Raw genomic sequence first — 17,786 nt, forward strand, 5'->3', positions numbered from 1 at the left:
GATGGGCAATATCACGTTTATTCAATAAGTCAGTTAGTATTCAAAATATGTAAAGAAATAAAATAAAATCAATTGTCAAACAAAACTGCGTTTCAGATACATATTTTATTTCATTCATTTGAATATTAGTCAAACTTAATAATTAGAAATACATTTCCAAGACCAACCTGACTTCCAAATGACAGTACACCACCTCAGGGTATCACTCCGATAGTGTCATAACATTATTATGTGTCTAAAATGTCATATGAGCTGTATTCCCTCAACCAATTCAGATTAGTTGGTTGCATACATTCTGCAATAGAGCTCCTAAATGATGGGTACAATCCACCTTTTAACAGAGTTTTAGGCTGAGAGAGCAATTACCTCCTCTCTCAGTATCCACTTGTACATTTTCTGAAGCTACACAGACGCAGGTATTATCTTCAGACATACAGACAGATGCTCCCTATTATTCAAGACACAAATATAGTCTGCATATCTGGTATTAGGAACTCAGAGAGAACATTAGATCAATATACGGTCGAGGCTATTGCGTTATAGATTGTATATCGCTGCATAGCCTAAACATATTGATATTGTTATTTGTCATATCGGCCTACAAACAATACTCCACAGTGATTAGTTTTTTTACACGGATCTCACATTTAATTGGTTACCTTTTATTGTTTGTCTAGATTCTAATTTGTATTTGTTTTAACAACATTTTACTTTCTTGAGATTTGTGTCAAATGAGTAAAATTGGCTCAAACATGTTTTGATGCAAAGCCAATATATGTATAATAATCATTTAGCACTTCTGTTGGGTGTGACAACTTGTGACATTTGTAAACCAAAACATACGGCGATGCTATTTAGAAAAGCAGCACTCCAGTTGAACGGGCTTGAACAGAACTGCGTGGGCCGCTATCAGCCGATATGTTTGGTGCCACGACCTTCTGTTTGAAGATGTTCTGTATTTCAACTTGAGTCACATCTGTGACGGCACACCGCATCGTGTCACTGTTTGTGAGTCACTGAGGCTCGTGAGAGTGTGTGTGCTCATTCACACACTCGCCACATCGCCACCAACTGGAAACGTGCGGCGAGTAGTGGCTCCACAAAGGCTCAACATGAAAGAATTGTCTCTGCATCACTTCTTCTTTTTTTTACCAAGCAGCATGTTATGTTTACAATCGGTTCTGCCTTGGTCAGTTTGGTGATTCAGGTTGTAGTTGTCAGGATATGAACTGTCGCTCCTGATATGTGTTTTAATGCTGCTTGGTTTTCCTCAGGAGAGCGAGGAAGGGGCAGACCACGGCAACAACTTTGTTTGTCCTCTCTGCACGCTGGATTTCAGCAGCCCTGAGAAGCTCATTTCCCATGTCTACCAGGTGAGAACAACATTGCCTCACGTGTCCTGATCTGCTTCAGAACAATACAGCTCTCGCTTTATTGCAGTCCGTTTCTAATATGCTAGTGGTAAGTCATCGCCTCTAAAGCCCTTCAGTAGCTTACAGCATCAGTACTTCAGTGAAATGCAGGTTGAGGGAGAAGGTGTTGACTTGATCTAGTGCTTACGTTGTCCTGTAACCCAACTCTTATTTTAGTATATTCAGTGCCAGGTATCTTGAAGATTATTATATATTTGCTATATTTGCTAATGGTAAGTGGTCACTCCTGCTCCCTTTTAGACATGCTGCAGAGTCTTTATATTTAATTTTGCAGTAATCCACACCTTTCAAGCTCATTCTTTGTGTTCATCAATAGCCGCGAGGTCTCACTTAATATTCAGTAGCTGATTTATTACTTACTTCCTTCAGCATTTTCAGAATTAAAACAATCAACACTGCATGTATTTGTGCATGTCAGGCAGTTTGTGGTTATTGCACTTAAAGTTGCTAAAAAATGAGTGTGTATTCTGTGACTGAAATGTTCAGCAATTGGAAGAGTGTTTGCATCGTTAACCGAGTGTGGAACGTATGCACAATGGCTCATAACAGTGTAATTAGTTGCAAGACTAGTTCTTGGGTCTCAAGACCACATTTCCAGACTTTATTTCCAAAACATTTTGTCGTAACATGCTTAAAGCATGCACAGTACTGTGCATTACGGCCACACCATCAAAGATAAGTATTATGATGTTTTCTTTATCAGATATTAATTCAGTATTTGTGATTGATCCCCTTCAGTTTAAGATATGTTGTATGATTGTATAAATATATCTTTAAATGTTGGAGCTGTAATTTGTTCCCTTTTTTCAGTTTCTTGTTGTGATCTTGTTTTGCTGTCTTTACCAGCACACAGCCATGATGAGCAATAGCAAGAGCTATGTGTGCCCAGTGTGTGGGCGAGCCCTGAGTTCTCCTGGCTCGCTTGGCCGGCATCTCCTCATCCACTCCGAGGACCGCCTCTCCAACTGTGCTGTGTGTGGCGCACGCTTCACCGACACCAACAACTTTAACAGGTTGGGCTCATCTCTCCTGTATCTCTTGTCTCAGGTCTTTAATGCACATTGCTTTCATCTTTTAAAGAAATTAGTATCGATACATTTTAGATGCGATGTTAAAGATGTTGTGCGTTATTAATGCCCTTAAAGTGTCTCTGGTTTACTTCAAATATATTGCATATTATTAATAATTAAGCAGTTGATAGATGTCAAGTCAGTTGCTTTTTACTGTTTTATTTTTTTATTTAGATATTTTAAAGAAATTTGAGTAGAATGTCAGCTTCCACAGTTTATGACATAAATCACAATAAATATGCAGTGTTTACCTCGTAGTGTTTTACTGCTGGTGTTTTTGATTCATTCATGGATTATTTAAACTGAGGGTTAAGTCACCTCGGCAGATCCATTTATCACCATAAAAAGGCAAAAGACATCACTGATTCAGTAGGAAAAACATGTTTAAATACTGCAGTGAACAAATCAAAAAGATGTCAGCGTTTGCAGGTCACACTCCTTCAAAAGACATACTTAGGTTGACTGTTTTTCTATTTGTCAAATCTATGAAATGTTGTGCACCGTACGTTATGAAAATTATGTGAAAATTTAACACTCAAACAATGTATTAGCGGTTTTCTCAAAGTATGACATAAGGCAGGATGCTGAACATCAAGGAGAACCATATTGACAGATTTAATGAAAATAAAAGTGTGTTGCTTAGCAACTACCATTCCTTTTTGGATTTAAACAGCACTGGCGAGGTCAGAACACACAGAAGGAGAAAGTGAGAGGCTGTAATATAAAAGCAGAGAAAAGAAGAAGGAAAGCACAAGCTATTATAGCTTGTTGGGTGTTACTACAAGTAAAACCGCATCAGTACGTATAAATCATGGGGTCAGATAAAGGAAAGAGGACATGTTGTTTCAGGGATCTACAGCTTCTAAGAACGCCTCCAGATAAATAAGGGGATGTATTATTACACACATACATTGTATGACCAGCTATTTAATACTGTGTCTTTTCTTAGAGAGAAGCTTAAAGATGTCCTCGACACAACCAGGATGGACGTCTCCGAAGGAGGGGACAGCTGTTCCATGTCCCTCTCCAGCAGCCCTATGACCAGCCCGGGCCACGGCACTTGCTCCTGCCATGGACCAGGCCCCAGTTCATGTCAGGGCCCTCACCCCTGTCAAGCCCCTGACCCCGATCCCAACCTATGTCAAGCCCATCGTACCTGCCAGGGACCAGCCCACATCCAGAGCCAGTGTCAAGGCCCCAGACCATGTCACGGCCTTGGACCATGCGTGGGGCCTGACCAGGGACCCTCTTTTCCCTCACTGCCCGACAGCCTCCTCTCTGAAGGGCCATCACTGGTATCTATCCCCAATGCTCTTAACTCCTCTTCCTCAGGCTTTCCTCCCATCCCCGATATCCTGAGCCCTATGCCGGTGTATCCTGCCGGAGTGCTGCTGGTGTGCAACAGCTGCGTGGCCTATCAGCAGTTAGTGGACGAGCAGTCGCCGTTGCGTAAATGGGCTCTGCGCAGGAAGAATGAACCCTTGGAGGCCCGCATGCACCGTCTAGAGCGCGAGCGCACAGCGAAGAAGAACAAGCGGGCGTGTGAGAGTGAAGACGAGAGGGAACTGAGGAGGCTGCGGGACCGCGAGGCCAAGCGCATGCAGAGAATGCAGGAATCCGAGGAGCAGCGGGCACGCAGGCTGCAGAGAGACAGGGAGGCCATGCGTATGAAGAGGGCCAACGAGACTCCAGACAAGAGGCAGGCCAGGCTGATCCGCGAGAGGGAGGCGAAGAGGATCAAGCGACGGCTGGAGAAGATTGACCCTGCTCTGAGGACACAGATAGAGCATGATCCTGCTGCCATGGCCGCTCTCACCGCAGACATGAGTCTCTTTCAATTCCCCTGCCCAATGCCTGTCCCTTCCATTGAGAACGGTCTGTTCATGAAGCTGCCCTAAAGGGTCCAGGCCGCTAGGGTGGCGGGGGAAGCCACTGGCCTCTAGCAGCACCATTAACCTCTGCCATCCGGCTGCCATGGTCACAGTGAACCATTCCTAGGTTTTCCTCCAGCTTCACAAACGGCTTTGTTAAATACAGCAAAAACTACTTCAATTTCTAATTTATTACAGTTTAGAAAACCTTGGGAACAGGGTTGAGAATGTTTCATATTGTATGGATGATGACATAAAAGCATGTTGTAAAGAGATTTATCTGTTAGTCAGCAGATTTAACACAGTTCATTCTAGTAGGAGCGGCTATACTTCCTTTGAGGAAAAAAAGAAATCTTTTTGCACATGGACCTTCGGTGACAGGAGTGGGGACTTTGTAGCCTCAGCCCCCCTTCCTGCTGGTCCACTCCGCCAGCCCAGTGACTCGTGTTCACTGGTAGCTACACCTCCCTTCAAGCTGCCACCGTGGGAAGTTCATTTTCTGTCAAACTCTACTACCTCAGCTGGCGCCTCTGTTTTGTGGCTTACTGCGCTCTAACTCCAGGCTTCCAAAGCTCTTCATGTACTGTACACTACTACAGAGGATGCAGGTGGGTTCCCACTGTTTTAGTTTATCACTCAGGCACTTTAATAGGACACAAACATTCACAGGAGCAACTGATTTACAAACGCACCAGTTCCACATGAAATTCCCAGGTCTAAATATAATGTTTCTTAGTTCCTAACAGATAAACTAAAAGAATGTTTTGTCCTATTGAACACGCCCGGTGTTGAGCAACATTCCCACTCACCTGCTCGTACAACTTGATGCATTTGCCTCTTTACATTCTCTTTGCCAATATTTTAATCTGTTTTCTTTTTCCTACCTTGTTACATTCTGAATATTTTGCCAATGGGATTTCTTTTTATAACTTTTTGTGACTGAGCTTCTTTTTGTTTTGGCTCGTAAAAAAAGTCAGTCTTTGCTGCTGTTATTGTACTGTACAATACATTAGTTACCTCTTCTATATTTTGGACTCATCACATTTAGGAATATTGTGCTAAAATGTTCCATTAAATAGTCACAATGAAACAGTTCTTAATATGATACTTGAATTCTGCCCACAAAGATGACGATGAGTAAATTACAACATGAACATGTTGAGGATCGTACACGGAGAATGCATTGTCTGCATGCAGTTTGTGTAGCATTCACATGCTTTGTAAAGCTACAGTACCTTCAATATATGTGACCTGCACCACTTAAATTGAGGTGAAGTTATATCATGTCAGGAGAATTGATGAAAGATATTTATTGATTCATATGACAGAGGGACTCATTTTAAACTCTTGTACCGGTTTTATTTTTAATTCCCTTCCGTTACTGAGCACTGGGGCTAATATCATGACATACAGCCCATACTGGGAGAGAGATTTTATTAATCTATATTCATTAACCTCATTCCAGCACATATTTATGCAATATGATGTGAATATATTTTTCTTGTGAAAATGTTTAGGGTTATTTGTTACCTACTGTGGTATAAAATTGTTTTAATGTTTAAATTAGAGGCCATGTCGGGATATATCATGTTTAATTGCCTGCCTGTAAGGTTTACTTCCAGCTTTTCTTGACTTCACTGCTCCCAGACGCAAACTTTTAGTGTCAATAAGTAGTTTCTGAAATATTCTTCAACGAATATCGGAGACGAGGACAAGAACTGGTTCTGTTTGAGTCACTCCTAGACAAGAGTCAATCTACTTGGCTGTTTGTTGCATCAAATGAAAAAAAACATCTGACATCCTCAGAGTGCATCAAACCTCTATGCAACAGATGTTATTTATTCAACGGAAATTAATTCACTTTTCACTGAAACTATGCAGAATGCAACTTTAATTCAAACTTCAATGCAAAGAGTTTTGCTTCTCAGGCAATTTAACTCAGTGAGAGGGCTCCGAGCCTGGAGACGACACCCTGGTCCATAAGAAGCATGTCAGACGATGTAATGGAAACCGTTTTGAGCAGACTTTCCCAGAGACGCTTTGTTTTTCGATGTGTTTTCGCTTCCCAGTTCAGCACATGAAAGCGACAGGTTTCTCACTGCCATCGTATTCATGACATTCTGTAACGAGGGCAGATCAGTATTCTCGACAGAGGCTTCAGGTGTCACTTATTTCTCTCTTCTCTCAGACTATGAATACTGGGTATTCTCAGAGGTTACTCTTTGAAATTGCTGTGATCACCTTTGTCCTCCAGTGGACCAACGTGACAGAAAACTGCAGCGTCTGTGGTCTGACATACTATTGTGAAGGAAGTACTCTGAACTCTGAAGTGATGCTGGTCTTTAACAAGCAGTACTTTCAGTATGTGGGTTAGGTAAGCACTGCATGTCGTGAAACTGCACTTGTCCTAGAATGGTTCAATATGAGCGTGTATTCTGTTAGTTTATGCCTGCCTGTTTTGTTTTTTTTACTGTTGAATCAAAAGAAAAATGTTGTTAAAAATAAATAAATTGGCCTTTCTATTTTAATTCTATCAGGATTTTCTCTCAATGTCCATGTTTACAAAACAAATCTCTCTGATCAAGGTCCAATGAATGAGCTAAACTGCTAGTAAGAACATTCATGCTTGCTGAGATATCAATGTATTCTGACTGGATGCCATCCTCTGTTACTGGATTAACAGATGTACAGACCGTGATGAAAGCTGGTAAAGAATGCAAATAAACATTGACTTTACTGCACTGGCAATGTCCTGAGTCACTTCCCTTTGTTTGACACAGATACACATATTTCGTCACTGCGAGTTAGTTTTTAGAAAATGTAATACTGTAAGAAACTGAACACCTATTTGTGAAATGAATCACTTTGTATTGTTGAACATTAAATGCCACTGATTTTACAGCATTTAAATATTTTACTTTAAAAAACATCTATCTGAAATTCAGTGATTGACATTGAGGTTATGTCAAGTAATGCGATTTAAAAAACTAGATAAATTAAAGTCCTATTTATATTATTGTTTTCGACTTGAATATTGAGATCAGAATTTGGCTAATTGATTTTAAAGGATCTAGAAATAAAAAAAGGTTCAAACCACAAATTCATGTACATTTCATATTTCAATCCTATATACTCTGGTATTTCAACTTCAGTAGTGGTTAAATTATGTTATTACATATTCAGTTGCTTATAACACTCAAATTATGTATATTAATGGCTTCCATAGCTTTATACCACCATATTTGTGAGCTATACTTATAATCATGATTTATTTGTACATAAATTACATAGCAATATATAAAGTAAGTGAAATTAGCTCCCCCATAACCAGCTGCAGTATTAACATAATTATATAGTAATGCATCAGTGACAATAAACTCTACATTCTTTACTGAGGTATTACTATTCTCACTTGAATAAAAGTCGATCTCAAAACTTTTTCCACAGCTAAATGCCTACAAATGCCCCTTAAAGAAAAAATAAAATAAATACGACAAAAGAAAAACAGCACACAAGTTGGATAATAGTTTATATTTATATATGTATATATATATATATATATATATATATATGTGTGTATATATATATATATATATATTATATTGTGTTTACTTAACAAACATGATAAATGCAATGTCTCCAAGTTAGCTGTAACAGTAAAAATACAATATCTTTGTGTCCTTAAAGTACAATTAAAACAGCAAAACAAAAACAAAAAAACCACCCTAAGTAGTTCACAGAGAGGTACAAATATACAGTACAAATCTATTTTATTCAAAACCAGTACAAATAAAAACGCAACAAAATAGAGATATTAATGCTTTGTTAAAGTCAGGTAGGTGTGGGGTATTCTAAGGGAGCACTTTCGGTCAACAACTCTAAGGCTTCTGATAAAGATCAATACATATTGGTACGGCCATACGATATTAAAACTCACTATACAAAGTTCATACAACCTGGATTATACTTGAGGATTGAATGTTACATTTACATTGCATATATTTTGCAGATTTAGGCATTTAAAAAAAAAAAAAAAGGAAAAGAAAGCTTTTTTTTGTTTGTTTTTCAATAGTTGCACATCACATAAAAAGCAGTGTCACCTTGTGGCAAAAAATATATATCAAATCTGAAAATACACAGACTTCTTTAAAACTTTTAACCGTTATCGTTCTCCTGATTTAACTGACTTATCAGCAACACCACAATCATCTAAATTCACCTTTGCAGTTCAATGCGGTCAAACAGGAAGTAGTTCACACAGAGTAAAAATCCCCACTGCCAACATCACGAAACAGAATAAACTGTTACATTACCACCAATGGAAAGCTATCTGATTAACGCAGCCCGTCTCCATTTATTCACCTAGATTCAGTTGTCCAGAGACTGTGAGACAAAACACAAGACACCAAACACAATCCATTAATTCTAGGGATAAAAAACTAGTGATCTTGTGCAACAATAATAAAGAAACAACACACGTGTGTGTGTGTGGAATTAATGGATTGCCCTCCGCTGCAGACACTCTTCTCATAGTCTTAAAAAAAGTGCAGAAACGTGCTTCCATTTACTTCACTTACACACATTGAAAAACAGGAATTTAAAAAGGCAAGTATGAGAGTAACGAATGTATTAAAATTTTACGGAATAGTTCATGAATAAAAGAAAAGAAAATATAAAACACCACACAAACACAAAGTTGTAGATTTCATGGTTGAAGCGTCTGGGGCCCAGAGAGAATTCACCGTCCCCGCCGCTGAAGAATTTTTGAAATTTAAGAAATTAATTTCTGCTTGCAGGCGTGACAAGAGTGTCAAAGCTTGACATTTCTGATTTGCTCTTGTACAGCCTAAGAAGGGAACACAAGTCTAACAGAAGCATTCCATTATTTCAACTTCACACATTGAACAAAGCAGAATTTAAGGCATTATCAACAAGCATCATCAAAGCCATCTATACAAAAAAATACAGCTATCTACAGAAACACACAACCTGCAATTTCTACATGATTCTGTGTGCTTTACATTTTGGAACTCTTCAATTTACCAACAGTTTTAAGCTCAAAACACTGTAAAAGGAGGGAATTTAGTGCAATTACTTCCAGCAACAGACTATCAGTGATGTGAATAAAATTCATTGGACATCTTGGTAGAAGTTGAACATTCCTGCTTTACATGGCACACACGCTCCGTAAAGCAAAGGGCAAACAGGCTCATGGCAGCGCAGGGTGGTCCTACTGTGAGACTCAACAGGAGGTTAGGTCACATTTCAATCCCATCAAATGCATCTCGACCTAAGATACGATCATGCCAAAATAAAGCTGGACAAACGCGTGAACATTTAAGTGACACTCGTCTCACGAAAGTTGGCTCCAAACATGTGGCAACGTGAGAAGATGACGGTTTACTGATCTGCGCTTCAGTGGTGTGCCATGCGCAAGAAGGTGGGGACAACGGAGCAACAAATAGAAAGTAGCAAAATACTGGTTTGTATTCCTATAAAGAGCTCAAAGCAAAAAATCCTATAACCAGGTAAAACAACTGCATCAGCCCAACTGCTTTAGAGAGCTTTACTTAAGACAATGAAGAGAACAACATTGAGTTTACTGCATAGAAAATGCCACAACAACGTGAAATGTTTTCAGGTATTATGTATATTGCTTACAGCATGAAAATGACTCAACGTGGTGATCTTCTGAAGGTAAGATGGGTTATTGACAGTGGTCAAATTTAAGCAAAGCACTTTAAGAGATAAGTTCATATTCTTTTCAAGTCTTTAATACAACACTAATTCCATGTGTACACTGAAAGAGTTATTAGTCATACTCATTCCTCCTGTCCACACTGGCCAGAGAGAAACCTAGAAAAGCATTAAGAAGTCTTTGTGCAGTCAGTATTGACAGTAGGAATGATTACAGAAAACAATAACTCTTAATGAGCATATGAGAATGACTTAAGTAATAATATGAAGCTATCCTTTAAAGCTGCTCCTAATGACAGTACCAGAGGATACTCATTCTCTCGTGGCCTTTAGACCTGCTGACAGAGGTTCAGGCTCTATACTCAGCAAGTTAAGAGAAGAGAGTTGAAGAGGACACATATAAACATACCAGTGTTTGGGGCTGATGGGCAGTACCAGCACATTAGTCAACACAATAACTATGGACTGGTTCTTCTGTCTGAGCACATCCAATGAAAGGAAATATTAAATATTAAAAACATATTTAATGTTTTGCCCAAAGATCTATGATAGAAAAGAAACTGTGAGATTAAGACTTATATTTTTTAATTGGAATGTCTGCATGAGGAATGCCGTCTGATCATAAAACTAAATGATTTTATGTGTGGTCTAATTGCACTTTTTTTTTTTTAAATTCAACTTTGTCTTTTTATCAGTGACAACGTTATCGATCTGTCAGGAGGAGGAAACTGCAGCATTCATCTTGGCTAATTTGTAAACAGGGTTCAAAATGCAAGTCAGTTTTTTTTCTCTTTCACCACACAGCACCAACAATACTTCAAACATATTCCCTTCATAAAAAAACATTGCCTGTAATGTGATTCCTATTAACACAGTCAGTGTGAAATCAATGAGTGATATTTTCTATGTGCAACACAAGACAATCATCAGATACACTGGATAAAGTATATCCTTGTCCAAAAGCGAAGGACCAAAAACGTCAAAACAAAAGACGGAACAGATAATGATCACAACTTAATTAGAGTCAAGCCTTTCTTGGAGATGCACTTGAGTAAAACATAAAATATCATCAGTGAGATGAAGACTCAGAGAAGCAGATTCATCTACAATGATTTTTTTGAGAAATTTGTCATGCATTGCTTGTGTAGAAATACTGAAGATTCGATTAAAATGAAGACCATCAATAGTGCATCACCTTTAAAGGTCGGGGTTAAAATAGGGTCAGATCTCACACCACGGATGTCCAGAGATATAAAATAGCCCACAACGAGAGACTCCTGGGGAGAGCAGTACAGCCGCACACTGTAAAAAGAACTATTGCTTTAATTTGGTCACTGAGCAAAGTGTAACTGGGACAAACCTCATCACTGACTTCTCATTCCCACAGGTGGCTTTGGTGATGACCAGCCGCGCCTCCTCCGTTAATTACGCTGTTTAAAATTGCATTAAAAGTCACCCAGTCTGGTCTGGAAAGCTTAGAGGTATAGTGAGGAGGAGGGACGGTGTCCCTCAGGATGGGAAGTGGGAATAAGTTAAACGCCAAGTGATGGATATTCTCACTGATGATACTGGAATGCAAGATATCTCTAGTTATCAAAGAGAACTAAACATCATTCGAAAAATGCGGCATTTATACAAACACACTTAGAAGTTAGGACCCTCATCTTCAACAAGAGGGTATGATCAGATTATTTTTTGAGTGGACACTGATTGATGAACAGACATACTGATTGACTTATCACTATTTCGATTGTAAGACAAGTGCAACGTGCCACACTTGGCCTGAGAGGATCCCATTCATTCCTGAAAAGGAAGGAGGGGAGAGAGCATCTCTGCTGACAGCAGAGGTTTTAGACTCCTGCCGGAGAAGCATAATGTAACACGCACTGACAGTTAGCATCAACAGTGCCAACATATCACCACAGAAGCTGCTGATGTCAGCAACTTCTCTCCTTTTTGGGTAAATGCTTTTTGAAGGAAACAGGATCTTAGGAATGGAGGCGGTAAAAGATCACTGGCTCGGATCTTTTAAATACATCAGAACCTGCAGAGTTGGTAGTTAGCTGTGCTACAAACACATTCTTCGTAGTCCTTAGTCTTCCAAAGACGGTTTGGTCAAAAAGGAAGCAAGAGTGTTCTGAAGGCGATGGTAACCTCCAAGCATGGGGATGACAAAGGAGGGAGGGAGGAAGAGAAATGCAAGGACTATGGTAGGCATTTCATCCGCTACATACTTTCTACTCGGCTTGCGATGTCTCTGTTGGACCTCAGCTAGCTGGGAAACCACAGGGCGCGTATCCTTTGGCTGAGTGACAACCGAACCAAACCCGAACTTCTCCCCAGAGACCTTTTGTATATTTTAGGTGTGCAAAATCTCAAACATTCTGAGGCTACATTCGCACTCTTTTTTTCCTCTTTCTCTCCTTGTCAGACTCATTCGTGGCAGTCTCCTCTATAGTTGCTACCAAATGTGATGCTACTTCCCTGCATTAGAGCGCCCCTCAATGGACAGTTTGACCTCCTGGGGGATGAAAGAGGGCCGTGTGTGGCCCGTGGTGCTTATTTGAGGGTGTGGCCCTTCGTCTCCCTTCATACTGTATCTTTGGAGGCCAGGTGAGGACCAGCGCCTCTGAGAAGAACCTAGCGCAGCCTGCATTGCTCCAATCCCTGCTCCTGCAAAGGTAGAGCCCTCTGTGTGCAAATGGTAGCTGCTCTGGCTCCTTGGATGCTCTGCTGAGGTCCTACTTGATCTGATGGGCGACTCAGAGTGCCCAACAACCCCAAAATGTGTGGTTTCCTCCTTATCAACCGCATCTTTTTCCCCATCCCTCTGTCTTTCTCTGTGAATGCGGTCTGGTCTGAAATGAGACAGAGGCCTTGATTGTTGGGGGGCAGGAGGCCCCATGAGCTGGTGACTTGACGTAGCGTTGGCTTTGCTCAAAGTCCTGGACAGGTTCTGCTGTTTTTGTTGCTGCTGTGAATGATGGTGCTGCGGTTGTTTCTGTTGCTGAAGCTGTTGCTGCAGGGTGATGGAAACACAAACGTCTCCTACTTGCAGATGATGGCAGGTCAAACCGTAGAGCTGGGCCGTGCGCTCAGGGTTGCAGGACGACCAGCCTTGCCCGAACACAAAAAAAGGGTGCTCCGGGGGTACATCGATGGTCACTTTGCTCTGCTGCTCCCCCACAGTAAAGTGAAGCGACACAAGACCTGGTCTCTGCTGGCTGCCACGGATGTCCACTACCATGCTGGAATCAATCTTAAGCCCTCCACTCACCTCAGCGCTCCGCACAAAGTCCTGAGTCTGGAGGTCCTCCACACGCTTCAGTTCCCCAGTAGCCAGCTGGATAATGGCTCCCTTCATGAAGTGTGATGGGTTGGGGGGAGACGAGGCAGGAGCAAGGCTTGAACCTAAGGCATGAGTCACATCTGCTGCAGGCTGGACAGGAGGCTGCGGGGGCAGCTGCTGCTGAGCTGTGGTGAGCTCTGCCCTTTCAAGGAGGCACACTCTGGCTGAAGAATCAGAGGCTTTAAAGCTTGCGTTAGGGGAGGCCATGGTGGTAGATTCATGGCTGGCTGAGGCATCATTAGCCTGTCCTAGGTAGTGTTGCTGTGGGGGCTGGGGGTGATGCTGGAGGTGATACTCCAAGGGTATAAGAACTGGTTGCCCATTGGCAAGCATGACAGCATGGCCTGGTTGTCCTGTTTGCTGCTGGAGGCCGGTCACTCTGGGATCATTGTAACTCACAGCCTGGGCCGTGAACGCAGCCCGCCCAGAAATCACGCCTGTGCCCTCTCCATGGACATCTCTGGCTCTCTGGGCACCCTGAGAGAGGTTCAAGGGGGCAAAGGAAACCTCTTTTCGCACTCCACCATAGTTGGAGGAAGCCAAACGACTAACCACCTGCTGCACCTAAAATTTGATGAAGGTAATTTTATGTTAGACAGACAACTTATTTTGCCAGAAACACATTTTAAGCTTACAATCATTTTCTCTACAGCAGCAGACAGAATTATGGCATGCGTGTGTGTGTAACTCAGCAGCTTCTTGTTGTCTCATTTACTGGCGCTAAATAAAATCAATTTCACTACAAAACACACAACTTCTAATGACGCACGACATGCTTTGACGTTATGCTTCAACTTTTCCAAAAGACAGGCCGATAAAAGGAAAACAGAAACCTTTTGTGAGTTTCCAATTAGGCGGCATGTGTGAACCATGTATAAGTGATTTATAGCACATCGCTAACTTATTTTGTGGTGAAACTTAAAAAAATGCATTCCTTATTTGTAAAAAAAAGAAGAGAGAATGCAGCTACTTGCAATGGTCTGTATTTGGTATTGTTAGCATTTCTCCTGATATGGTTGATCAAATAAATAAATAGCTGTTAGTTATTTCAGCCAGCACAAACCCAGAGGACCGAATCAATTTGACTTTTGTAGGAATTAACATTTTTCCTTGCCCTGCACATCATCACATACAAGGTACCAGGGCTTCAATGAGCATCTCCATGCACCCAACAATAGCGTAGCTTTGGCACAAAGTAGCAATTGTGGTTGTAAGTGATTGCCCAATTACCTACAGCATAAAAGGCAGGGTCTGAAATAAACACATGCGATTGAGTCCTACAAATACTGAGGTAAGAAGGTGTACAGTTAAGACAAATATACTATAGATATTTAGTAAGAATGTAGGCAACTGAAATGTCTATCAAAACGTACTCAAGATTAATATGATCAGAAAAGGTTTTATTGCTTGATCAACATGTGGATTGTTTTAAAAGAGTTGCCCTTTGGTCTGGTCTACTGCTTTTAGTTGGGAATAGAGATTAACAGGAGCCATAAGTCATATTAGGAGTCTTTCAGTGTGTCTCACCTCCAGGTCGGTGTCTGGAGTGCTGCGCTGGCCAGGTGAGCTCCTCTCTTCAAGCCTTCGGTTCAAGGAGCCTCTGTCTTGGCTGTAATCCTGGGCTAAAGAGTTGGATGCTCCCTGCAGCAGACGTGCATTCCTGGCAGCGAAGGCTGATTCGAGTACAAGCTCCCTAGCTCCCTGCTCTTTATCGCCTCCATTCATCTCTGGGTCATATTCCTGCTGGGCACTGTGGGGGTCTCTGGTGGCAGTGGCAGCCCTGGAGCCCTGAGAGTGATAGAAGACTTGCAATCCTCGAGAGCTAAGCTCTGTTGTGGGCAGGACTCCTACATTACCAAGGTGCTGCTGGGCAGCTTGCTCTGAAGCAACTTTGGCAAAGGTATGAGCAGCTACCTGGGCCTGGGGAGGTGGGGAAACAACACCTTCCTGTATGACAGATGGATAGGGAACAAGGTGGGACACGGCATGGGGCTGAGGAATGGTGCCTGAGGGAGAGATTAATGATCCCGGGACAAAGCCATGGGGTAGGGCATAAGGTACCGCTGCATAAGGGGAACTAACAAACTGGAGAGAGGAATGAGGGATCTGGGCATAACCAAGAGGTGGATAGGAAAGGCCAGGATGCTGCAGGAGAGAGGAGTGTACAGTGTAGGCTGGAGAGATGTGGCTTAACACTGGGTGAAGACTGGTAGGCGAATAGGTAACAGATGGAAGAGCCACTTTGTAGAGCATACCGTACTGGTCAACTGGCACTGCTGGCATGCCATCAGAATTATCCACTCCATAATGAAGCCCTGGCTGAGCTCGCAGCCACTCTCCAGATGGGGTCCCTCCCTGAGTGTCACTGTTGGTTGCAGAGTTTTGGATGGAAACCACTTCATCTTCTCCAATACCACCACCAGCACTACTGCCAGCTCCACTGCCACTGCCACTGCCACCACCTCCTGCAGGCCCAACTCCTCCAGTCCCTGCAGCTACACTGCTGTTACAAACTAGGAGGTCCCTCTTCTTAGGAGGCAGACACTCCTGGTTGCGCTCATGAGCTGGTTTCATAGCAATCCTCTGACCAAGCAAGTGCCTTTACTGTACTGCAGAGAAACTGAAATGTGCAAGCCAGTCAGCCTGCATAAGAACCAGTTCTGAAATCACCGGGCTGACCTCGACTGCCAATTTACCTGGAACAATGATAAAAAGTGAAAAGTTAGCACAATTCAAATCCTCTCTCAGGGTGTGTTCGGTCCATCACATCTGGGCAAAAAAATAATATACATATAAAATTAGATGAAGAATTGTATCATCTTTAGTTTCAAGTTTGAAATGATGATACTGCATGTGTCAGAAATGTATGGAGAATGTTGTCAGCCTCTTTGACAGAGTTAATTTGAAAATTAAACCATTAGACTGGCTCAATATGACCTTCACCGCGATATACAATATCTGTACGTTAATTCTCTCACCATGGAAACTCATTCTGTTGAGTTATCCTTTTTTATTTGAACACTGAACTGCTCTGCTTTTTGGCTATTGAATTATCTCAGTAAACGTGGTTCCTGGAACAAACTCCTGACCAGCATTAGATAGAAACCGCCTGTTTTATACATGTAGTTACACGTCAGTTTCCTTCCAGTTAAACTATGTTTACCGTTAGCTAGCTCAGTGGCTGACTTAGCTAAAGTTAGCGAGAAACTTGGAGTCATCGTTTTCCAGGAAACACGGGGAAGTGACAGCATGACATTTCGTACATGCCGAGTTCAGTTAATAAATAATGTAATATGAGGCACTTTAGTTCTCCCTATGATGCATCACTGGGCACCAGCCCAAAGGTTCCGGCTAGTTAGCTGCACGGCTAACAGCCACAACGAGCTAACGTTGCATTAACAGACTCCAGCGCTGCTCGACATCGCACATCTGCTCACAACCAACATGGCAACGCGCAGAATGCCGATCAAAGATGTCGCTGCTCAGTGCTGTTGAGTGGACGTACCTCCAAATGTCATCGCGAACAGGCTTTTCTTTATAAAAAAGTTGATATGCGGAGGGACAATTGAAGAAATCAAGGCAGAGGAGTCGAGCCCATTTCGAAGGCCAGCAGAGGCGCTCGCCGATGACGTCACTAGGTTTATTCAATTTCCTGTTTTTTTGTATGCACAAACGTAGTTACATTAAGAAGCTGAAGAGGAGTCTGCAACACAAGGTTATGTTTTGCCCCAACACCATACGACATCTAACTACAATACTCGCAGGTCACGTGCTTTCATCTCAAAAAGATAGTACAATTACTCAATAATTAACAGCGTACGAAAAAGTGCAACAGTAGTTAAACAAAACCTCAAATAAAAATGGAGTTTAAACGCATCAAATCTACATTGTGAAATGGTATACATTAGGGGGAGCTGGTGACACGTGCATTGAAGAAATGTCCCAGTGTTTTAATACATCTGCCTCTTCAGCCTTAATAATAATAATAGTTAAAGCTACAAGCAGCGATGTACGGGCCTTCGCACCTTTGCGCACGTCGAGGGTACTGGTGGGCTCGCTCACGCAGCTGAGAATGAAATACATTAATTTAGCTGACACTTTTATCCAACACGACTTACAATAAGTGCATTCAACCATGAGTACAAACTCAGAACAACAAGAATCAAGAAAGTAACGATTTCTTCAAGAAAGCCAAACTACAAAGTGCTATAAGTAAGAGACATTTAAGTGCTACTAAAGAGCTACTTAAAAAAAATGGTATTCAAGGTAGTCAGGGTGTTTTAGTTTGCGGCGGAAGATGTAGAGATTTTCTGTGGTCCTGATGTCAGAGGGGAGCTCATTGCACCACTGAGGAGCCAAGACAGCA

At 41.7% G+C, this 17,786-nt stretch overlaps 2 protein-coding genes across 5 annotated transcripts in view; one reads left to right on the plus strand and one right to left on the minus strand.

Annotated features, from left to right (window-relative positions):
- Positions 1–6,913, plus strand: part of LOC117728592 (zinc finger protein 821) — a 16,374-nt gene extending 9,461 nt beyond the window's left edge. For 3 of the 4 annotated variants that reach the window (XM_034529289.1, XM_034529287.1, XM_034529290.1), the window contains 3 exons: positions 1,275–1,373; positions 2,280–2,446; positions 3,453–6,913. In XM_034529289.1, the coding sequence (XP_034385180.1) occupies positions 1,275–1,373; positions 2,280–2,446; positions 3,453–4,401 (1,215 nt within the window). In that variant the 3' untranslated portion in view covers positions 4,402–6,913. The remainder of the gene's footprint in view (positions 1–1,274; positions 1,374–2,279; positions 2,447–3,452) is intronic. The other variant, XM_034529288.1, reaches the window with a different exon arrangement.
- A 1,058-nt stretch (positions 6,914–7,971) lies between these two features.
- atxn1l (ataxin 1-like) lies at positions 7,972–17,034 on the minus strand. Its single transcript, XM_034562526.1, has 3 exons — positions 16,926–17,034; positions 14,948–16,116; positions 7,972–13,984 (listed from the first exon to the last, which is right to left on the minus strand). The coding sequence occupies exons 2-3, from the start codon at positions 15,992–15,994 to the stop codon at positions 12,548–12,550; spliced, it is 2,484 nt and encodes an 827-aa protein (XP_034418417.1). The 5' UTR covers positions 15,995–16,116; positions 16,926–17,034; the 3' UTR covers positions 7,972–12,547.
- Between the last annotated feature and the right edge of the window lie 752 nt (positions 17,035–17,786).

The sequence above is a fragment of the Cyclopterus lumpus genome, chromosome 3 (genome assembly GCF_009769545.1).
Source record: "Cyclopterus lumpus isolate fCycLum1 chromosome 3, fCycLum1.pri, whole genome shotgun sequence".
Taxonomy (NCBI): domain Eukaryota; kingdom Metazoa; phylum Chordata; class Actinopteri; order Perciformes; family Cyclopteridae; genus Cyclopterus; species Cyclopterus lumpus.

Coding starts and splice junctions, on each gene's coding strand:
- atxn1l (XM_034562526.1), bottom strand. CDS start 15,994: ATGAAACCAGCTCATGAGCGCAACCAGGAGTGTCTGCCTCCTAAGAAG. Junction 13,985..14,947: donor CTCCAGACACCGACCTGGAG/GTGAGACACACT, acceptor ATCAAATTTTAG/GTGCAGCAGGTGGTTAGTCG.